At 43.7% G+C, this 19,784-nt stretch overlaps 1 protein-coding gene across 1 annotated transcript in view; it reads right to left on the reverse strand.

The window, feature by feature from the left end:
• TPH2 (tryptophan hydroxylase 2) overlaps positions 1-19,784 on the reverse strand; it is a 260,084-nt gene that overhangs the window by 182,232 nt on the left and 58,068 nt on the right. The window contains exon 6 of the mRNA XM_078649202.1: positions 12,479-12,546. Within this exon, the coding sequence (XP_078505328.1) occupies positions 12,479-12,546 (68 nt within the window). The remainder of the gene's footprint in view (positions 1-12,478; positions 12,547-19,784) is intronic.

The following is a 19,784-nucleotide window of genomic DNA, read 5'->3' on the forward strand; positions in this document are numbered from 1 at the left end:
TCCAGATAATTCAAAACTGTGCAGCCCGCAGGCTCCTCTAGACCACTCATCGACAATCCGCAATCCTGGCACTGAGGAGCCTTCACTGGCTGCCGGTTAGGGAGAGAATCCAATTCAAAGCCATGTGCATTGGCCACAAGGCCTTCTGGAGGAATGGCCTGGCAGTCAGCCGATCGATGATAACTCCCTACCAACCTAGCAGACACCTCCAATCAGCATCCTCCTCCCTCGCATTAGTCCCTAGAATAAAGAGAGCGAGATGCGACGGATGCTCCTTTTCCTAAAACTCCACCAAACTAGGAATGCCTTACCCCCAGACATGTGGACAGAGCCCAATCTCCTATCCTTCCGCAAACTCTTAAAAACTCTGCTTTTTAATAACTGCTTCTAAACCACTGAATTTTTCTCTTCTGTCCGCGTTCGTCTGCAGCGCTGGGATGCCTCAGGGAAGCTATCGCGCTGTATACATTTTTTTTCATTTCAAAAGTGACACCGACGGAGCACCTAATTTTCTTTCCGCTCAGGGTGCTGTACCAGTCAATCCAATAAAAGGCCGGCCCGGTCTGCAGGAAACACTAGTGCCCCTCTGGAGGTCCACACCATGGGTCTGGGCCCAGCTCGCTCATGCCAAAGGCTGGCCCTGCTCATGGCACATAGCCGTTGACAATAGGTGCTATTTCTGTGACTTGTTGCCTCTCACAAACAAGCACAGACTACGCTTGCTTTTTTTAAGTGGTTTTCCCCATTTTAAATAGAGGGAAATAAAAAATGCTTAACAAGTATTCACTATACCGTATTTTAAATGTTTACAACGACTAATAACAACTACACGTTTCAACAACTTCTAAATGTTGTAGCTGGGAGAACAACAGTCAATGTGCGTTGTGTTTTGTTTCTAACTTTTAACAGAGGCCCCATGTATACTACGTTTGTCCAGCAGACATGGAAACTCATTACAAAGTGCGAGGAGCCATTATTATTATTATTAATATCACTGTTCTTATTATTTATTCATTGAAACTCAATAAAAACGATTTGAAGTCAGAAACAAAGGGGCATATTACCCAGGGTGGCGATATTGAATTATCGCCGCTTTAGCGGACGTTTTTGGCCGCTAAGCGACAATGATTCCATCGCCCTATTACCAAGCTGTCGCTAACACCATTTAGCGACAGCTTGTAAGTGAGAGCGAGCGGTTTGGGGCCCGCTTTGCATGTCAGTGATATTTATCGCTAATAACATGCAAAGTGGGCGTACCGAACCGGTTAGCGACTGAAAGCAGTCGCTAACCTTGCTATCGCCTATTACCAAGAAAGGCGAAGCGATGGAAATATTCGCGCTAAGCGTGAATATCGCCAAACGCTAACGCCTGCAAATACCAGTTCTTAGCCATGTTATCCAATGGGAGGTGGATAACATGGCTAACAGCATTTGCACGCTAATGCGTGAACACCGCTGGTTTTCCAGCGATATTCACGCTAACGCCTGCAATATTATCGCTTTTGAGATAAACGTTGGTAATAGGACGGTATCTCAGTGATAATATTGGGCGAAGCGCGGCGTTAAAAAAACTAACGCTAAGCTCAGTTAGCGATAAATATCGCTAACTGTTGGTAATATGCCCCAAAGTGCAAAGAGCCCACCTCCAAACATTTGCTGGACATTACGCTCTTTGGAGACAGGGACGGTTACACAATCCTAAACAGAGTTTTGGAGTTGAGTAGACTGGTGAGAAATCCACCCCGCAGAACTCACTGTCCCTCCATTAAGAGGTGGGTGCACTGGTGAGTTTCTGACGGCAGAGTTTCACCTGGCTTCAGGGCTCAAGTCGTAAAAAAAGAAGTGGAGGGACTCCCCAAGTTAGGCAGAAAGGGTGTAACCTCCATTTGTGACAGCACCACGCGTGACACCACCGGAAGTGCTGTCAACATGTGTGATGTCGCAGAAAGTGATATCACAACCCGTGACATCATAGGAAGTGGCATCAGATCTTAAAACCTCACATACTTTTAGGAGGTCACTCGCTCCATCATCAGAAACTCTACTCTATGGCCCATCGCCCTCACACCCACCGCCGAACTGTCCAGTAGGCAGGGAGAAAACTCCCTGAGTGTCAGGGTGAATATTATCGGTTCCAGGGACAATCCTCCCCATTGGAGGGTTAGCCTTCATATTAAACGATGAAAGTACATCTACCTGTGCAGTTTATGTACTTTGGCCTGTCCATCTCTACATCCGAGGGCAGTCCTCAGCCTCTGCGGTCCTCCATAGACCTAGTGAGGTGAGGATCCACCCGTCAGGGGCTAATGCACGTTATAACTCTCTCTCGGTCTAATGCGGCTAAGAACAAGATTATATCCTTCTATATGTTATAGTTTGAAAAAATTAACTGAAGCCGAGCTGGTTTCCAGGTTTAGATGACAGAGATATTGCATCACGTACCAGGCTCTTCTGCTGCCCAAGTTCTCGAATTATGGCTGGGCATATAGGCACTTTTTATTAAGCTTCAGGTGCAGGAATTAATTTGGTTCGGAATATTTACATATTTTCATTTTATTTTATATGTTTTTTCCACAAATGCCATCACATATTTTAACTCCGCGTAATTATGAGATTTAAAGCGAATCTATAAAATTTAAATCTAATCTGTTTTCTTTGGAATTTGTGTTTGCTTAATGTAAAAGACTGTGATGTAGCATGCTTGAGATTTATCTTTCAGATATCTGGGCTTGTGCTAATTGAAACACATTTTCATATCCCTATTAAAATGTATATGGACACAAACTCAGCAAACTCTGCTACAACAGTGACACCTAGCGGATTTTATTCCAATAATATTAATACAAAAACTTCTGTAGTCGCAGAAAAGAAAAAGCAATTTCTCATTAATGGAGAGAGAGAGAGAGTTGTTACTGTCGGTGTTTTGTTTGATTTTGTGTGAGTTGTTTTCGGGAGGGATCCAAAAACTGACAAAACTACCACATATTCACTGCGTGACATAAACCTAAATCCCAAAGAAAGAAGAATACGTTTGTATTTTATACGTTCGCGTTGAATCTCATCGATGAACAAACAACCCGACGTTAAAAATATTTTGGCAGTGGCACATGATGACAAACATTAAAATTACTGAAAATATGTCAACATTCAAAACGAATGTAATTTTCCTGTCAGTAGATTGCGTTTATGGGGCGACCCATAATTAGAGTAGGTAGGCAGGAGAAATTGACCAGGTAGTAGGTTTGAGAAAAAGTAAGTGTAATTTACTCCCTCGCCACATGTACTCGACCATTCCCCCACCCATGGAGGTGAACAAAGTTATTTTTTAGTACCTCTTGGCGAGGTTGTAAAGGGGTTCAGTACTGAAATCAGTCAAAGACACGAAGAGCATAAAGCCAAGGCAAACAAAACTCTAAAATCGACAACGGTTTGTAACTAGACAGTACTCTTGTTAAAATTAACGTAATACTACCCCATGGAGGAAATAATTAAGCAGCAGTCCCATGGGACTACAGTACTGTAGGTACAGAGCTAACCAGGTCTGCAGGAGGCTGTACGTTCTCCAGGCCCTCACGCAGCTCTTTCGATTCCTCTATGTGATTGAAATGGCGTGAGACCCTATATGTTGCTGATATGGAATGGCGGCAGAAGAGACAGCACACCTAAATATCAGTCTGTCAAGCCAGATGGAAAAATACCCTACTGAAAGCACGGCCGGACTGGGACCAGAAACCAGGCCTGGCATTCTCGCTCGACCAGCGTAGGGTAGGTGCTTGCTTGTGTCAAGCACCACTGATGGTTTTGTTACAGGAGGGCAATATTTTAGGACGGCCCCCCAGTAACACAACTGTACTGCACTGGTCAAAATCCCTGGCCCTGACTTAAACCCCTACGAGGTCGAGTGGCTACTGCTTCACCCAGGCCTCTGTCCATGTTGAGCACAGATTACAAGATCCTCGGTGAAATATTGGCCAGGGCATACCCCCTGCATCCCACCTTGGTGCATGCAGACCAAACTGGTTTCATTCCCAAGCGCAGTAATTTTCTGAATCTCCATCAACAGTCCCAGATACTAGAGGATGGACATGAGCACAGCCCGCTTAAATGGTCCTGTTGATAGACCGGGTGGGCATTTGGCACACTCAGATGATAGATACTACATGTTTTCTGCACTCTGGGGTGTAGGGTTCAGCAGGGAGATGCTCCGTTTGATCCCCTTTATATACACCGGACCGGCTGCAAGAGCTAAAGCAGACAGAATAATATCATCCTCACGGGAAGCTACGTGTGACACATTGCTGAGGTGCACACTGTCCTTCGTGTTATTTATTCTGGCGATGGAGCCCTAGCTAGCATGATGAGGAATGAATGCCTTAAAGGAGCATTCGATTGTCAGACAACTTACACACCACATCCCTTTACATGGACCAGATGATGCTGTTTTTGAGAGATAAGCACAAAGAATCACAGACAGTGGCGGTCAGCACGGATCTGGGGTGGTAAGGTGGGGGAGGCGGTAAAGAGTTATAATTGTAAAAAAACGATAAATTCACTTACCTACTCGCTGCTCTGTCCCACGTCATCTCTCCTGCTGCAAACAGGAAGCAGTCAGGCTCCCTTAATCCAATCATAATGCTGCAATGCAGCACTGTGATTGGCTCCCCTAAACCAATCACAACGCAGCAATGCACAAATGGGACGGGGGCCTGGGCATGTTCTCCATGCAGGCTGTAATGCAGCCTGCATGGAGAACATGCTGTAGGGCGCATGACTGTTTGGCCAGCCCTAGGGGCCGGTCAAAGCATCATGCGCACTTTAGTGTACCCACCAGTCCTCCAGTCCTCCCCCGCTCTGTCAGGAGAGCAGTCCCGCCCAAATGCTGCAGCACCAAGGAAGGAATATAATGATAATAATATTGTGTTATTATCATTTTATTTTTCCTTTCTTTTACTGCTGCACAGCAGCAGTGGGGTGATGCTCCTCTGCCTTAGTGGAGGAGCCGCCACTGGACTACAATGAAGCTACAATTGACTGCCTGCAGGAGTTCAGGCAGCATTAGTCAGCGAGGTCAACTAGAGAATATCATGTGCCTTCCCAACTGAGTCATTGTTAAGGGAAAGAGCCCAATCTCTGGTGAACAGAGAAGTGGTGGGGAGGAAGGCACATTCAGGCGCCTCCAGGGCCGGACTGGGAACCAAAACCATCCCTGGCAAAGTGCTCGGCCGGCCCCCCCACCTAGGGGGGGGAGGTTTGGGGGTACGACCGCGCTCGTTGCCAGGGCCAGTTTTCGGCTGATTTTGTTACAGGGCTGTTTTGCAAAAACGGCCCTGTAACAAAAACGGCCCCCAGGGGCCCAAGACCGGCCCCAACCTTGCGGCGCACCGGGGGATTGCCCGGTGCCCGCAACGGCCAGTCCGGGCCTGGGCACCTCGGAAAGCAGGTATGCCATGCTGACAGGAACCTGATGGCCTGAAATCTCGTAAAACTATGCAGGCCCTGTGTAGTATTTTGAATCATTCCAGCCATCTCGGTTATAGCCAAAATAGCACCTGCCAAGATTGCAATGCTCACCCATCTCCAATATTTAATTGTTACTCATTCTATATGTATTGTCTCTTCTGTATGTGCATTTACCAAAATCTGAAGGATATTTAACAGCTGGACAGCGTAAGACCTGAACCAGGGCATAATTGGAGGATGGGATGACTACTATGTTGTGAGAACATTGAAAACATCAGTGCCCCAAATTACTATGGTAAGGGATGCCTTCCTGCACAAAAGCAATCCTGCCTATATCCAAGCACCCGTGGACTATGGTGCAAGGGTGCCTGCCTTAGAACTGAGCAGCACACAGTGCGCCAGTACAAAAAGAGAGCTTCAGAGAATGCTTCATATCATTGAAAATATGGAGGATTTGGGATCTCTCCATTTCACACAATGCAGCACAGCAAATTCACTGTCTAAACCCAATTGCGTGAATTAATAGTCAATGTGCCCCCACATGACTTGATGGGGGCAGACGGGCTCCCCACAGGCCAATTTGTACTACATGGTGCATTGACAAATGGAATATACGACGTTACATCACGGTGTTTACACTGCGATACCTTTACAAAGCAGGCATTGTAAGGCAAGTCGTTACAACGACTTGCGCTGGAGGGTGCTGGACTTAGGAATAGTAAGATTTACTATTCCAACTCCAGTCTACGTACAGTAGGGAAGGTGTTGGGATAGTAAATCATACTATTCCTTAGGTTATAGCGCCATTCAGCGCAAGTCATTGTAATGACTTGCTTTGTAATGCCCTTTGTTGTAAAGGAATGTAACCGTTTGTTTCCCAGACAAATGCCTTGAAAAGTGGGTAAAAAGAGACACAGAACCACAGCTGTAAGGTCAGCTGCACCAACTGTTCACTCTAGGTGAGGGTAGAAGCTGGGTAACCTTGCAACACAAGGTCCTGCACACCATGAGAAAGCCTGGTATAGCGGCATTAAACATAAGTGGGATAAGGACTTAGGCAGAGAAATCAAGTACAGGAGGCGGAGGAAAGTCTTAGAAGAGGCCCTTGAAGTCTCCAGTACCACTTGGTTTAAGTATATCCAATTTCACTACACACATAGAATGTGCTCAACACCAAATAAACATAATCAAGATATATGCACTGTGTTGTCTGTCATGCCCTAGATGCAACCTCACCAATGTGGTAATGGAAGGAAATTACAGATATGATGGAGGCAACACTGGAGAAAACAGGTCTACACATGCCAGCCTAGTGTCTCTCAAGGCTTATTAGCACCCCGGACTGAACAAAGTCGACAACAAACTCCTTGATCCGGCTTTCTTACTGACTAAAAGAATACAAGTGCAGGTGGGGCAAACCCCGCAAACTCTGCCATTAGGCCAGTGGTGTAGTGAAATTGGGAGGCAGACAGGAAGCAAGAGCATGAACCTTCATGGGGAAGAACAAGGGGGCAGATTTACAAGCCCCTTGTGAAACTTTTGCACCACCATTGCGTCATTTTTTATGATGCAGCGGCAATGTAAACAATGCCCCACGTTACGGCCCATTTACAACGTGACGCATCTAGGGAGATGTGTCACGTTGTAAAGCCCTGTGTCACATTATACCTGTGTCAGATATAATGTATGCAGGGTGGGCGTTTCCATGCAAAAAGGCCTTGGAGAAGTTATGCAGTGAAATCTACATGGTTTCACTGCGCCACTTCTAGGACACCACGGCATCAAAACCTTATGCCTGCTTGGAGCAAGTGTAAGGAGTGAAGAAGTGTATTGAGTATAGGTCTCCCCAAAGCATTGCTGGAGTTGCGTCATGGTTGTGACACACCTCCAGAAATGCTTGACTTTCGCGCCGACAGACGGGTCAAAATTTCAGATGCATCTGTCAATCCTTGTGCCATGGTGCGCCGTAGTGTAAATACGACGCATCCATGGTGGCGCAAGGGTTTCTTTGTCTGGCGCAAGGCAACCGACGCATGTCTGCTCTAATGTGGAGATGCATCACTTTCTTGTAAACAAGCCCCAAAGAGACTTGCACAGGCACCCAATAGTGCAATGTAAGATGAAATATTATCAACCTTGGGTTCACTGGCTCACATGATGATACATAGACACTACGGGAGTGTGCTTTTTGAGGTCTGATGCTTCACTAATCTAGGAGCACACCACACTCCTTGTCTATATTAAATGTGAGCTTTAACATGGGTAGTTATACTGGACTCAGATCACTATCCCTTGCGCCACAATACAGACAATCAGGCATGTACTTCACAACACACTACCCCCATGCCCTTTCATACAAAGTATCCTATGTCGACCCTGAATGCACTTTATGTATCCAATTTCTCCTTATGCTAGACACTTTATCATGTGGACGCCTGAATTATGTTTATTATTACATTGTTATGTATTTTCATTTCTCAAATGGGCGTGCACAAACTGCTACAATGTGTACTGTGTAGTTTCTTTGCATGGCAATCTTAGCAACCTTTGAGTACTGCGAGTGTTGCTATTCCACTCGCAATGTACACTTGAAGGATCTGTTCACAATTAAAACAATAACAATGTTAAAAGCCCTTGAAACACTCTGACTTGCTGTCTCCCTAAGAAGATATAAGCTAGACAAGGTGCATGTGAAGAAGTCAAAGACTGGGACAGTGCTTGTTTTTTGCAACAAGAGTCCCAAGTTAAATATTTAGACATTAAAAGGTGGACAGATAGAATGTGCCTCTTGATGGGCCCAGCTCTCCCAGAAGGTACCAAACTGAGCTCCTAAACAAAACAATATTTACTCTCGGAGATTTTCTGCTAGAGCACGTAACAACACCTAAGATTAAATGCATTTAGATGTATGACTGAAGTATCAGGAGCTGTCGAAATGAAAGGGTCTAATGCACCTTTGCAACTCCTACCTTATGCTTTTCCTACATATTCACTAGGCACTATACCCTTTGTAACAGTGTTGTTTAGTAAATAAGAAAGGGGTCTAACTCTTGCAAATTGAGGGCAAGAGACCTGAGTTCATATGTCCTGGAACTGTGACCATTGGACCAGTACCTTGTTCCTTGTTTGTGAATCAGCATGTTTACTTAGTTGCACTCCAAAACGACATAAGAGACCGTACAAATATCCCTACTAGGAATAATGACTTCCTTTTCATCATAACATGAGAAGATACCACAATACAAATAAATTGTCTTCACCTATGTGTTGAGAAGAAAAGATGTCTAGAATCTTTTACATTCATATGGGATGCCCCCTGTGAAAAAGGCTCTCCTCCCAAGGCTGCCTGTCTCCCCCCACCCACGCAGCCCCCCCTTCAACACAGCTCTCCAACCTCAACCTCCACACAACAGTTTGGGGATGCCATAAAGGGTCTCCTACCTTTTTGTGGCCCCATGGCTATTAGACTTCAACTTCGTCTGCTAACAAGAGTTGTGGAGGGGGTATTAATACAACTGCTGGAATACTGACAAACATCACTGCTGAGCTTCAGGCTATGAGATTAGTCACTTTGCAGAACCGGATGGTGTTAAGACGTCATACTTGCAGAGAGGGGTGGGGCTTGTCGTGTCACTGGCAGCAGTTGTTGTGTTTACATATCTGATCACGCTCCCAACGTGTATGCGGCTATACAAAAATTGCATAGACTTTCGTCTGACATACACCAAGAGACAGATACTGGGACACTATTGGGATGGTTCTGGAAATACTCCCATCCTGGGGTTGTAAGATCCTCATTTTCCTACCTGTGGTTGCTGGTATTTTCCTCCAGTGTTGCCTCTGCATACAATGTCTCCCAGCGTGTTGCTCACATAGTGTCACTATCCTTACACCCAAGCCAAAAATGCCAGTTCATGATACTAATGCAGCAGTTATCTTACAAAAACAGATTGATGAAATGCTGCAAATTGACGAGGGCATCTTTGATTCTACATCATCCCCTGCAGCTTCTATTTCTGACACTGAGTATATGGATTGTTCTGAGTACTGATGCCCCTTTGCCCACAAGTATGTTATGTCCTCTGTGCCCACTGCATAAATTAGTTAGCGAATGCTAAAAGGAGGGTCTGATGAAATGAACATGTTTTTGCTATTCTATTCATGCAATTGTTTTATGTAAGTTAGCATTTGCGGCGCATTTTCTGTTTAACTGCCATTTTGAATCATGCCATTTGCTGTTTATTGTCTCCTCGCGAAGCAGGCTGTGGAAAGGTTTTATTTCTTCAAGGTTAGGCCTTGCTCTGCTACTGAATACACTGTTCTTATTAGCACATACCTTTCCCACTAGATAGAGGTCTTCTCCCACCAGTCTAGCGTCAGGCACGGACAGAGTGGCCTTGGGTAGAAGACACTGTGTGCCTGGCCTCAGAATCGAAACCCATCCTACTGTACTTCTTTGTGTTAGCTGCACCTGCCTGGAAAATTCCATTATGGGCGGATCTTCCTTGGTTCTGAAATGTACATAATGTATTGCTATGTTTGCTGAAGTCAGTCCTCTCTGCAGCACCCCTAAGTGACAGAGCTCCTCTTGAGTGTATCTGAATCAACATATACATGGTTTGTATTCTATAATGTCTGACCAACTCCTAATTTGGTATGGAAGGCTGAGAGGTGGTCGTGAGTGACCCCGGTGACCCTAAACGGGCAACTTCCTTCAGGGGTTGGAGGCTGTGTATTACCTGCCCGGGGCAGCTGTCTCCTACACAGAGGTCAGAACAGATAGTTCCATGTCTGGGCCATTAGAGGGAGCACAGCACTTCCTGGTCACTATAAAAAAGACTAAACACTAGCAAGATGGTGCCATGCTACTTTCCACTTGTTGTATGGCTCCCACTCTCGGTTAGTTACTGACTGTATTGCATTTCTTCCACTTTCATTGTTTTATTCCCTTCTATGGTTAGTGTTTCCATTTTCCCTGGTTGACTTACCTCCTTTCCTGGTAGATTTCTGTGCTTCATGGTCCTCCAAGGTCATTTGGTCTCATTATTTCTAATGCGTTGCTGGTCCTCAGGTGCTGCCATGCCTCTTACAATTTCCCTGTGCCTTAGAGACTCACCATCAGCCGGGGCCCGTGGAGGGAGTTCCGTGGGGCAGAAAGGCGGGGCAGGGTGGGGGTTGCTAAACTGCGGAATAAGGATAATGTGAGGTAAGTAAACAATGTAATAAATAAAACAAATTTCGTAGCGCGACCTGCATCGCATTTTGAGATGCAGGGCGCGCTATGAAATTCGTTTTTATTTATTAAATTGTTTACTAACCTCACATTATCCATATTCCGCAGTTTAGCACCCCCCACCCTGCCCCTCCCCGCCCCACCTTCCTGCCCCACGGAACTCCCTCCACGGGCTGCGGCTGCTCGCCATTATTTCCCCTGAAGTACCCAGTGAGTTCAATTGCCCTGCTTGGATGTACATCTTTTCATGTGTGATTCTTGCATACATATTGTCATTGTGCCACTTCTTCTTTTTGGTAATCCAGCCCGACTCTGGGATCACTAATTACAGTGCCATCCATTACCAGGGATACAGAGAGACTCTCCAGTGATGGCCACTGTCTGGTGTGTGTGTTTCTCTCATGCCTTCCCTTACCCATATAACCCTCTTTCCAGGTTCTGGACGGATCTGGAAAGTTGGGTTACCTTTCCCCCCCTTGGTAAGTCCTACGTGGATTATCATCTGAGTCCAGAGTCACAGGAACAGGTGCATTCTTTACAACATACCATTGGGGCACTATAGTGCTACAGGAGGGGCATAAGGTGCTTGAGTGTCCCCTTGTGCAATATGAATGGGGCCAGCATAACATTTTGGCCCCACAGGAGGTCTCTCTGGGTCCCCCTACAGGACCCGTGGGGGTGGGGGCAGGGTGTCCCTACTCTGTACCCTTATATTATTATTATTATTTTAACATCAGAACAGGGGACTAAATCCCAGGGTCCTGTAATGGCTACCAGCAACATTTTTCTCATGTTGTGTGCAGCCAATCAGAGCCTTACTCCCACAGGAGTGACTTGGCCAAGCGATAACACCCTGGGCTCATCAGAAGGCTCTATTTTTTAAAACTGTGTTTCAGGGACTCTTGCAAGAGTCCCTCAAACCCACCCGTCTAGATATACAATTATTTTTTTAATCTTAAGTTCTCAAAAACTACAGAACAGATTTACACAAAATGAGAACAAGCGCTGGCTGTTGACCAAGATCTAGCTTCCTGGCAAATCTTATCTAATTCCATTCAGCAGTTTTGGCGGTAGAGATTCTTAAAGAAGTCTATGTAAAATGCATGGGGCTTTTGTGTTTTGGGTACCCCTTTTTTCATGGCCCCCCGCTTGTTGGATCCCCACGCTGCATTGCAGCATTGTGATTGGTGCTGGAAAGCCTATGTGCCCGGGTGCTTCCTGCTGCTGGCCGAGACTGCAGGAAGACAGAAGATGATGAGAACTGAGGAGAGGCAGCATCCGGCTGTTAAAGGTAAGATCTTTTTTCTCTTTTTTTCAATCACCCCCCAGCCCTCGCCCCACCACCCCTTCTGGTAGCAACCGGTACTGGACAGTACATCAGGTTTGGAGCAGAACGTAAGATATGCACTGTCCTGAAATCCACTGCCTTACAGTAAGATGATTTCTAGCTATTGATTGGAACTAGATGTCATCTATTGCATCCAGTATTTTGGTTCACGATTTATGATGACATAAGTCTTAAAAATAGATACCCCAGGCAAAATATAGTCAAGGTTCGAAATATTGCCCTGTGAGTACAATAACTGGATAACGACATTACTTAAATGAACTCTAATTGACCACAATGCTGGTACTACAAGATGGTTCTGCAATAATATTTCTACAAATACCTAGTACAAAGAAAATAATGGGTAGGTTGACAATAGCCAAGACAGAATTGAACCAGCCCCAAACTATTTGCATTTTATACCTGTACACAAATAAAAAGGAAAGCCTGATACTTACAGCTTATAACTCATGGCAACATCCACAAAATACTTCCGTCTTTGCCGATACACATTGTCTTTAAATCCCTGAGGCGAGAAATAAGCGTTTATTTTATTATTGCTCAGATAAAGTAAAATTGAATTACACTTTAATTAAAAAACATTAGTTACAGCAGACAACAAATCCATTGATTCTACTACTATTACTACATGTGCAGACAAACAACGGTAACATTAAGCTCTTTTGTTACATGCAACAGAAAAGTGTGCATGGATTGCTCTTTAATTGGGTAGCAAGAAGCCAAACTTTCCACAATCAATCCCCCCCATATTGCGCAGGCTCTTGTTCCCTGGAGTGAATATGTGCCTTTGAGGAGGTTAGCTAAACAGATATAAAGTTCCTATGAATTGAAGTACTTTCGTTCTGGGCTACAAAACATTCACACTTTCAGATTGATTCCCTTCCACAGGACTACAAATGCCCGACACCAAATATGCCGGACTGTTATTTTCTAATTGCCAACCTTTTACTTTTTAATTTGGAATTCGTGCTGACAAGTGTGTATCTCTCATTCAGAGTAACCTGCTCTGTCGATTATTCAAGCCTCCATGCAAGTAGAGGTGCTGGAACAATTTTCAAAGCAGGGGTGCTGACATTAGTATTACACCACCAAGGTCATGGGAAATGTGAAAAATCCAAGTGTCACACAAAGGGCAAGTGTAGCAAATGAGCCACACCCATTCTTCAGGAGATTAGTAAAGGTGTGTGTTGTAATTTACCTCTTTTCCTCATCCTTTCCCTTGGTTCCTTCCCTCTCCCGTTCCCTTTTGTTCTACTTAGAACGTTCCGCCTAGAGCTTGATTTAGAATGTTGACAAAATAGTCTGCGTGTTGAGAAGAGTGGATGATTGGAATAAAGGAGCTCTTCCTTACCTCAAGTTCAGTCTTATGTTATTTCTTACTTGCAACAGTGTGGTATGTGTCGGTGGTGAATTTTTGGAGCTCACTGTCGCAGATATAATGGTATGGTAGTGTACTGTCATTTACTGACAGCACATTTTCGAATGAACTGGTCACTAAGGGGCATATTACCAAGCAATAGCGATAATTATCGCTATTGCTTGGTTAGAGACAAAAATGTATCGCCTACCTGCGGCGATTTTTATCGCAGATGTACCTTGGTATTACCAAGGTTTATCACAAATGCGATAAAAATCGGACGCAATGCATGAATATCGCTGAAAAGTCCGCGATATTCAGGCATTACCAAGCTAATGCTCTCAGCCATGTTATCCACCTCCCATTGGATAACATAACTAAGAACTGCTCAGGGCAGGTGTTAGCTTTTCGAGATATTCGCGATTAGCGCGAATATCTCCAAAAGATGGTAATAGGAGATAGCGATGTTAGCGACTGTTTCCAGTTGCTAACATCTTGGCACGCCCACTTTGCATGTCATTAGTGATAAATTTCTCTGACATGCAAAGTGGGGCACAAGATGGTCGCTATCTCCTACTAGCTGTCGCTAACTAGTGTTAGCGACAGCTAGGTAATAGGGAGATCATTTTATCTCTGCTTTCTTGGCTTTTAAAGCCAAAAAAGCGGAGATAAACCCCCTTGATAATATGCCCACAAGTTTTCACAGATATGCAGCTTTTACTGTTAAAACTATATAGCGCACAAACGACAACGTGAGAAAATATAGTTTTAGTGTCTAATTGCCATTTGCTCATCACTAATCCATAGGTATTAATTTATTTTGATCTGATTAAAAATCATAGTGTCCATCACATGTCAGAACTGAAAAAACTGTAATTCCTTTGTTCTTTCTTAACTGCTATGTTTTCAAATATTTGTACAAAATATTTACATGTATTCAAATTGTATTGTGTTAGAAAAAATTGACATCCTACGGCCTTTCCTTAAGCACTACTTGCACTCCAGTAATATTGCCACATGGTTCACTTTACAGAATCCTTTCACTTCGAAATCAGAAAACGAAAATTATAACCATTCTCCATGTTAAAGGAATAAGCAGCAATTTGTTAGAAGACATAGCCTGACAATTGACCTCTGGTTTTGGATGCACAGCAAATGTAACAAGATAGAACAAAATTTTAAGGCATCTCTATTGCTCACTCACATTCCAAACTCTAGCACCATTATTTGTTCGGTAACAATTTAAAGGGAAGTAGATGCTTTGGCAATCATTGAACAACATTTCCTAGTAACATTTCATGTTTTGCCAGACATGAACAATGAAATCCTTGAACTCAGCAAATTGCCATCTTTCTCCATGCCCTAAAGGTCCACCAAAACTAAATGTATAGGTTTTTATCAGATGGTGCGTCCAGGTTTCTGCCAGACTTAGGGCCTATTTATGAGTTTGGCGGTCCATCGGACCGTCAAACTTGCGGTGGAGATGTGGTGGCAGTCGGTGACCGCCGCAACGGTGGTCCGACCACCGAATTACAACTACAGTAGTTGGACCACTGCAACTGCCAGGGATCCACAATTCCTGGCAGTGCCGCGGCAGTCAGAGGCTCAAATATGCCTGGTGGTGCCGCTGCTGCACCGCCAAGCATATTTGAAGTTTGCTCACCGGCATGGTTTTCTCGGCGGTGAGGCTGTCATAAAAACTGTGGCGGTGAGGAAAGAAAGGGTGTGCTCCCTGTCTGCATGCACCCCCTTTCCTGCATGGCATGGACTGCACAGTCAAATGCACAGGTTAATTGATACATTTTGACTTGAGACAGATCTGGTTGACATAAGCAGCCTTAATGATCTTCTGGTTGGCTGAACCTCTGCACATAAATGCACATTATTTAACCATGGTAGTGGGAATAGCAATTAACCTTCAACTAGGACAAAAGAAATAATACCAGGTAAGATCGCAATGAAGAGTTTGGTGAAGTCTGAGAAACTGAATAAAATAAGAGCAGAGGCATTGAGAGACGAGGTGAAAATAGATACATTGGGGCCATGTCGCAAAAACATTTAGGAGTACAGGAAGTAATACTACAAGAGTACTCTTTTATGTACTCTTACACGATTTGTGAATCTGCCCTGAAACATCCAATGCCCTATTAGGGCAAAAGAGGACAAAATCCTTTCTTTTAACACTAACTGTATATAAATATGGCACAAATGTTCCCATATAATCCCATTTAGATGTTGTGGGACTGATTCCCAAACGAATATAAGAATATGTAAAAGTAGTACGTAAAAGAGTACTAAAGAGTACATATTCTTGCATGCCTTTGTGAACCTTTCCCATCATCATTTTAAAAGGAATTAAATGAGACATCCCTTCTAAGCAGACAGCTAAGGTGTGAGGAGACAGAATGTCCTCTTCATATTGAACAATGATGTATTAGCATTTTGGCACTCTGCCTTTACAAGTAAAAGATAATAAAGAGTCTAGATCAAAAGAGACAATCGAACATTAATCTGGTTGATATGTGATCATCCATAGTCCTGGGAAAGGTCACTTGGGGTCACTGGGGTTCACTCAGACTATAGGGTGAGTGGTCTCCAAAATATAAATGAGTTCAAGTGGATTATCAATATCAAAAGCACAACAGATTGGGTAACATGTTATTAAATCACTAGATGGGTTTATGAAATGAAATCATAAGCAATCATTATTTGGTAGAGGTGTGTTTAGGGCGTTCCTTCCTCAAAGCGATTCCTTTTGGTATGTATTAATGTTTTGCAAAATAATTCTGATCTCAGAACAGTCATCTCCTCAAAGGATGTGTTCAACCATTTGAAATGGGAAAAGGTCTCCAAAAGATCCCTTTGCCTTTGAGAATGTTAAAAAAAGAAAATTCAGAGTAGGCAGTGGTGCCACTGCCTACTCTTCAAAACTGAAAGGTAAACAGTTAATTTTTTTAACACGTCACTTTTACTTTTAAAGAAAACAGGTTGCATTTTAAAAAAATACATGATTTAAAAGCAATCATAACCATGGCAGTCTAATGACTCATCAGGCCTCCATCCATGTGGTGGCTGTTATTCTTAATGGAACTCAAATTGTAACTTGCCTTACTAATATTCATGGGTAGTTCGATTTGCAACCCACTTGGAATTGATAATTCAAAAATAAATTTTTCATACATTACGAATAGAGATTAAAAATAAATTGTTACTTGGAGATCACTTTTCTAAACATTTGTACATTAGGCCCTATGACTCTAGAAAGTCAAACGAGACTGGAGTAATTGAAGCATAGAGAAAGGCAGAAAACACAAGAATATTTGCTATAAGTTGAACCGAAACCTTTTTGGGGTATCCACTCACCTTCTCAACCAACAAATATCTAAGCGTCAAAAACAAGGGAGTGGATGTTCGGAGTTTAGGTCCCCAAGCTCTCAAACGTATTAGTTTTTCCCTACAGCAAAACTCAACTAATTATGCTTCAGGAGATTTCTAAAAACCTATACTATTCAAGATAGCTATCAATTGATGACTTGTGACTTTGAGGGCAGCAACCTAGGTATAACAAAAAGGGGATAACACCAGACATCCAGTTGGACTCTGATCAATCCCAATCATAACTCACAAAGTCGGTGATGGACTACTGAGGTGATTTGTATGACCTTCAAAAGTGCTACATACAAAAATTATAAAAAGTGCAAAACATTTGGATAAGATTAGAATGTTTGAAGAAAAGAATAAAATGTGTTATTGACTTTAAGTGATGTAGGTTGCTTTGTTTATTAGTGATAAAATGTATTGTTAAAAAAGTTGTGTGTTTTTGATTGGGGTAGGCAGAGAAAACATTTACATCCTTAGAGCCCCACTAACACCACCTTTTCTTTTCTTATCTGCAGTGGCTTTGTGTGAAAAAAACATTTGTGTCAGATGTCTGCTGTTTAATATTTACTCTTTATCTGGCTTATCGTGTCATAGATTGCGGGGTATTACGCAATTGAACGTTTCTTGCTGATAAATTATGATCTCCTTAATGAAATATAACATATAAAAAAGAGAAACATATTAAGTATAGTGAAATACTCAATGGGTTACAGGTTTATTAAAATTATCACATTCCTATTAAATTTGGCTTGTTGCCTCTAAATCATTATATAAATTATGCATGAGAGAAATCTCTGAGCAGAGTAATCCTCAGTAGAACTTCCAGCGACCCTGTTAAAATCTTACAATTAACCAATGTCAAGCTCTTTAGATTTCTATCATGGACTAGATGCCAGTCTCCTGTAAATTCTACTTGGAGTAGCTGCAATTTCTTTGCACATTAGAACCCTCAGCCAACACTGATTCCTTTGTTTTATATCTTGTCATGATCACAAGGGTCGAAGACTTACAATGCCACCCATGTTATACTGATGACCAGTGAGAGTTAACCTGAGGGATGAAATATTAAGTACTAACCCCATTGGTCTAAAGAGATGATTTAAAACTTTGAGTGTATTATATAAATTGTCCTCTAAGCTCACAAATCACGTACATGGTATTCAGCGGTGCCCAAGTGTAGTCTGCACTCCCAGATAAAGGGCATTGCCATAGTCTATTCTAGAGAAGATAGTGGCAATTATGACCGTTTTCCTGAGGTGGTAAGGAATAAACGGCAAGATCTTTCTCAGCCCCTTAAGCACAAAGAAGCATGCAGACACTACCTGGTTCACCTGTGGCTTCCAAGCCAGATCTTTATCAAAAATGAACCCAAGGTTCCTTGCTTTCACCACTGGAACCGGACAAGTTCCCGCAGACGTAGGCCACCAGGTGTGGTTCAAGAGGGATGCTTTCTGTCCAAACTCAAGAACTTCTGTCTTTTCGGTGTTCAATTTCAGAAAGTTCGATTTCATCCACTGAATTTATTATTTTATTTATTTATTTTTTTAATTTGTAAGGCGCAACAGCTACCCAAGAAGGGTTTCCCGGCGCCGAGACACAGCATAAAGGTAGCAGGGGATTAAGGTTGCTGAGGGTGTTATTATTCGAACAGCCAAGTCTTAATGTTCCTTCTGAATCTGGCATGGTTTTCCTCTTTGCGAATGTAAAGAGGGAGCGAGTTCCAAAGGGCTGGTCCTAAGTGGGCAAAGGATCTGCCTCCCATTCTTGCAAGTTTGAACCTTGGTACACAGAAGTTAGCATCTGATTGTGACCGAAGGTTGCGCTTTGGAGTGTAGGGTTGGGCAAGAGCTAGAAGGCATTTGGGAGCAGTGCCAGCTTTGATTCTGAACATATAGTTCAGGGCTTTGAATCTAATTCTGTTTTCGACCGTAATCCAATGGAGCTCACGACGGTAGCTTGAGACTCCGGAGTTTTTTAGGAATTCTGCACAGTAGTCTCACAGCTGAGTTTTGGACAAGCTGCAGCCGCCGGACTACAGCTTTGGTGGAACCAAGGTACAGAATATTTCCGTAGTCAAGCCGTGATGTTATGAGGGCATTGACTACGGTTTTTTGAGTAGAGGTGGGCAGCATAACTGCCGACATACAGTAGGCGAACTCAGCTGACTTCGAGTCTGCAGAATGGGGCATAGAGACGATCAGCTGAGTGTCATCAGCGTATGACACCAGCTTAAAACCCAGGTTCTTTATTATCTTAGCCAAAGGGGAGACATAGATATTAAACAGGGTAGGCGATAACGCCGAGCCCTGGGGAACTACTCCAGGAAGGGTAAAATTATCTGACTGATGGCCATTCTAAGAGATGGCTTGTTCCCTATCTGACAGAAAGGAGGAGAGGAGATCTAACGCTAGGCCCTTGACACCGATATCCTGCAACCGTTGGATAAGTACCTTGTGGTTTACGGTGTCAAGGGCCGCCGTGATCCAGTAGAATCAGCGTGACCCTGCCTCCCTCATCCATCCCCTTCCGGATTTCCTCTGCTGCCATCAACAGGGCAGTTTCAGTTGAATGATTAGCCCGGAAGACGTGCTGAGTGCTGTCTAGAATGTGCCATGTCTCAAGATAAGAGGATAGTTCCACATTCATGGCTTTTTCCACTAGCTTAGCTGGCAGCGGCAGGCAGGAGATAGGACGGTAGCTCTTCTCGTCAGAAGGGTCTAGCTTGGGCTTCTTTAACAGGGGCCGAATGCAGGCCTTCTTCCATATTAGTGGAAAAACTCCCGAGCTCAGCACCTGATTCAAAACCAGCAGTAGTAGGGCACTGATTTCTGCCGGTGCCAAGTGAAGCACAAAAGGTGGGCAGGGATCTATTGGAGAACCTGACTTGGTGTTCAGCAATAAGTCAGCCAGCCTGTTCACATCCAGCAAGGATAAAGGAGGTAATATTGTCTTGTGGGGGAGGGGCCTATACATTCAGGAGGCTTTATTTCAACTCAACAATAACG

This window comes from Lissotriton helveticus, chromosome 1_1 (assembly GCF_964261635.1).
Source record: "Lissotriton helveticus chromosome 1_1, aLisHel1.1, whole genome shotgun sequence".
Classification (NCBI taxonomy): Eukaryota; Metazoa; Chordata; class Amphibia; order Caudata; family Salamandridae; genus Lissotriton; species Lissotriton helveticus.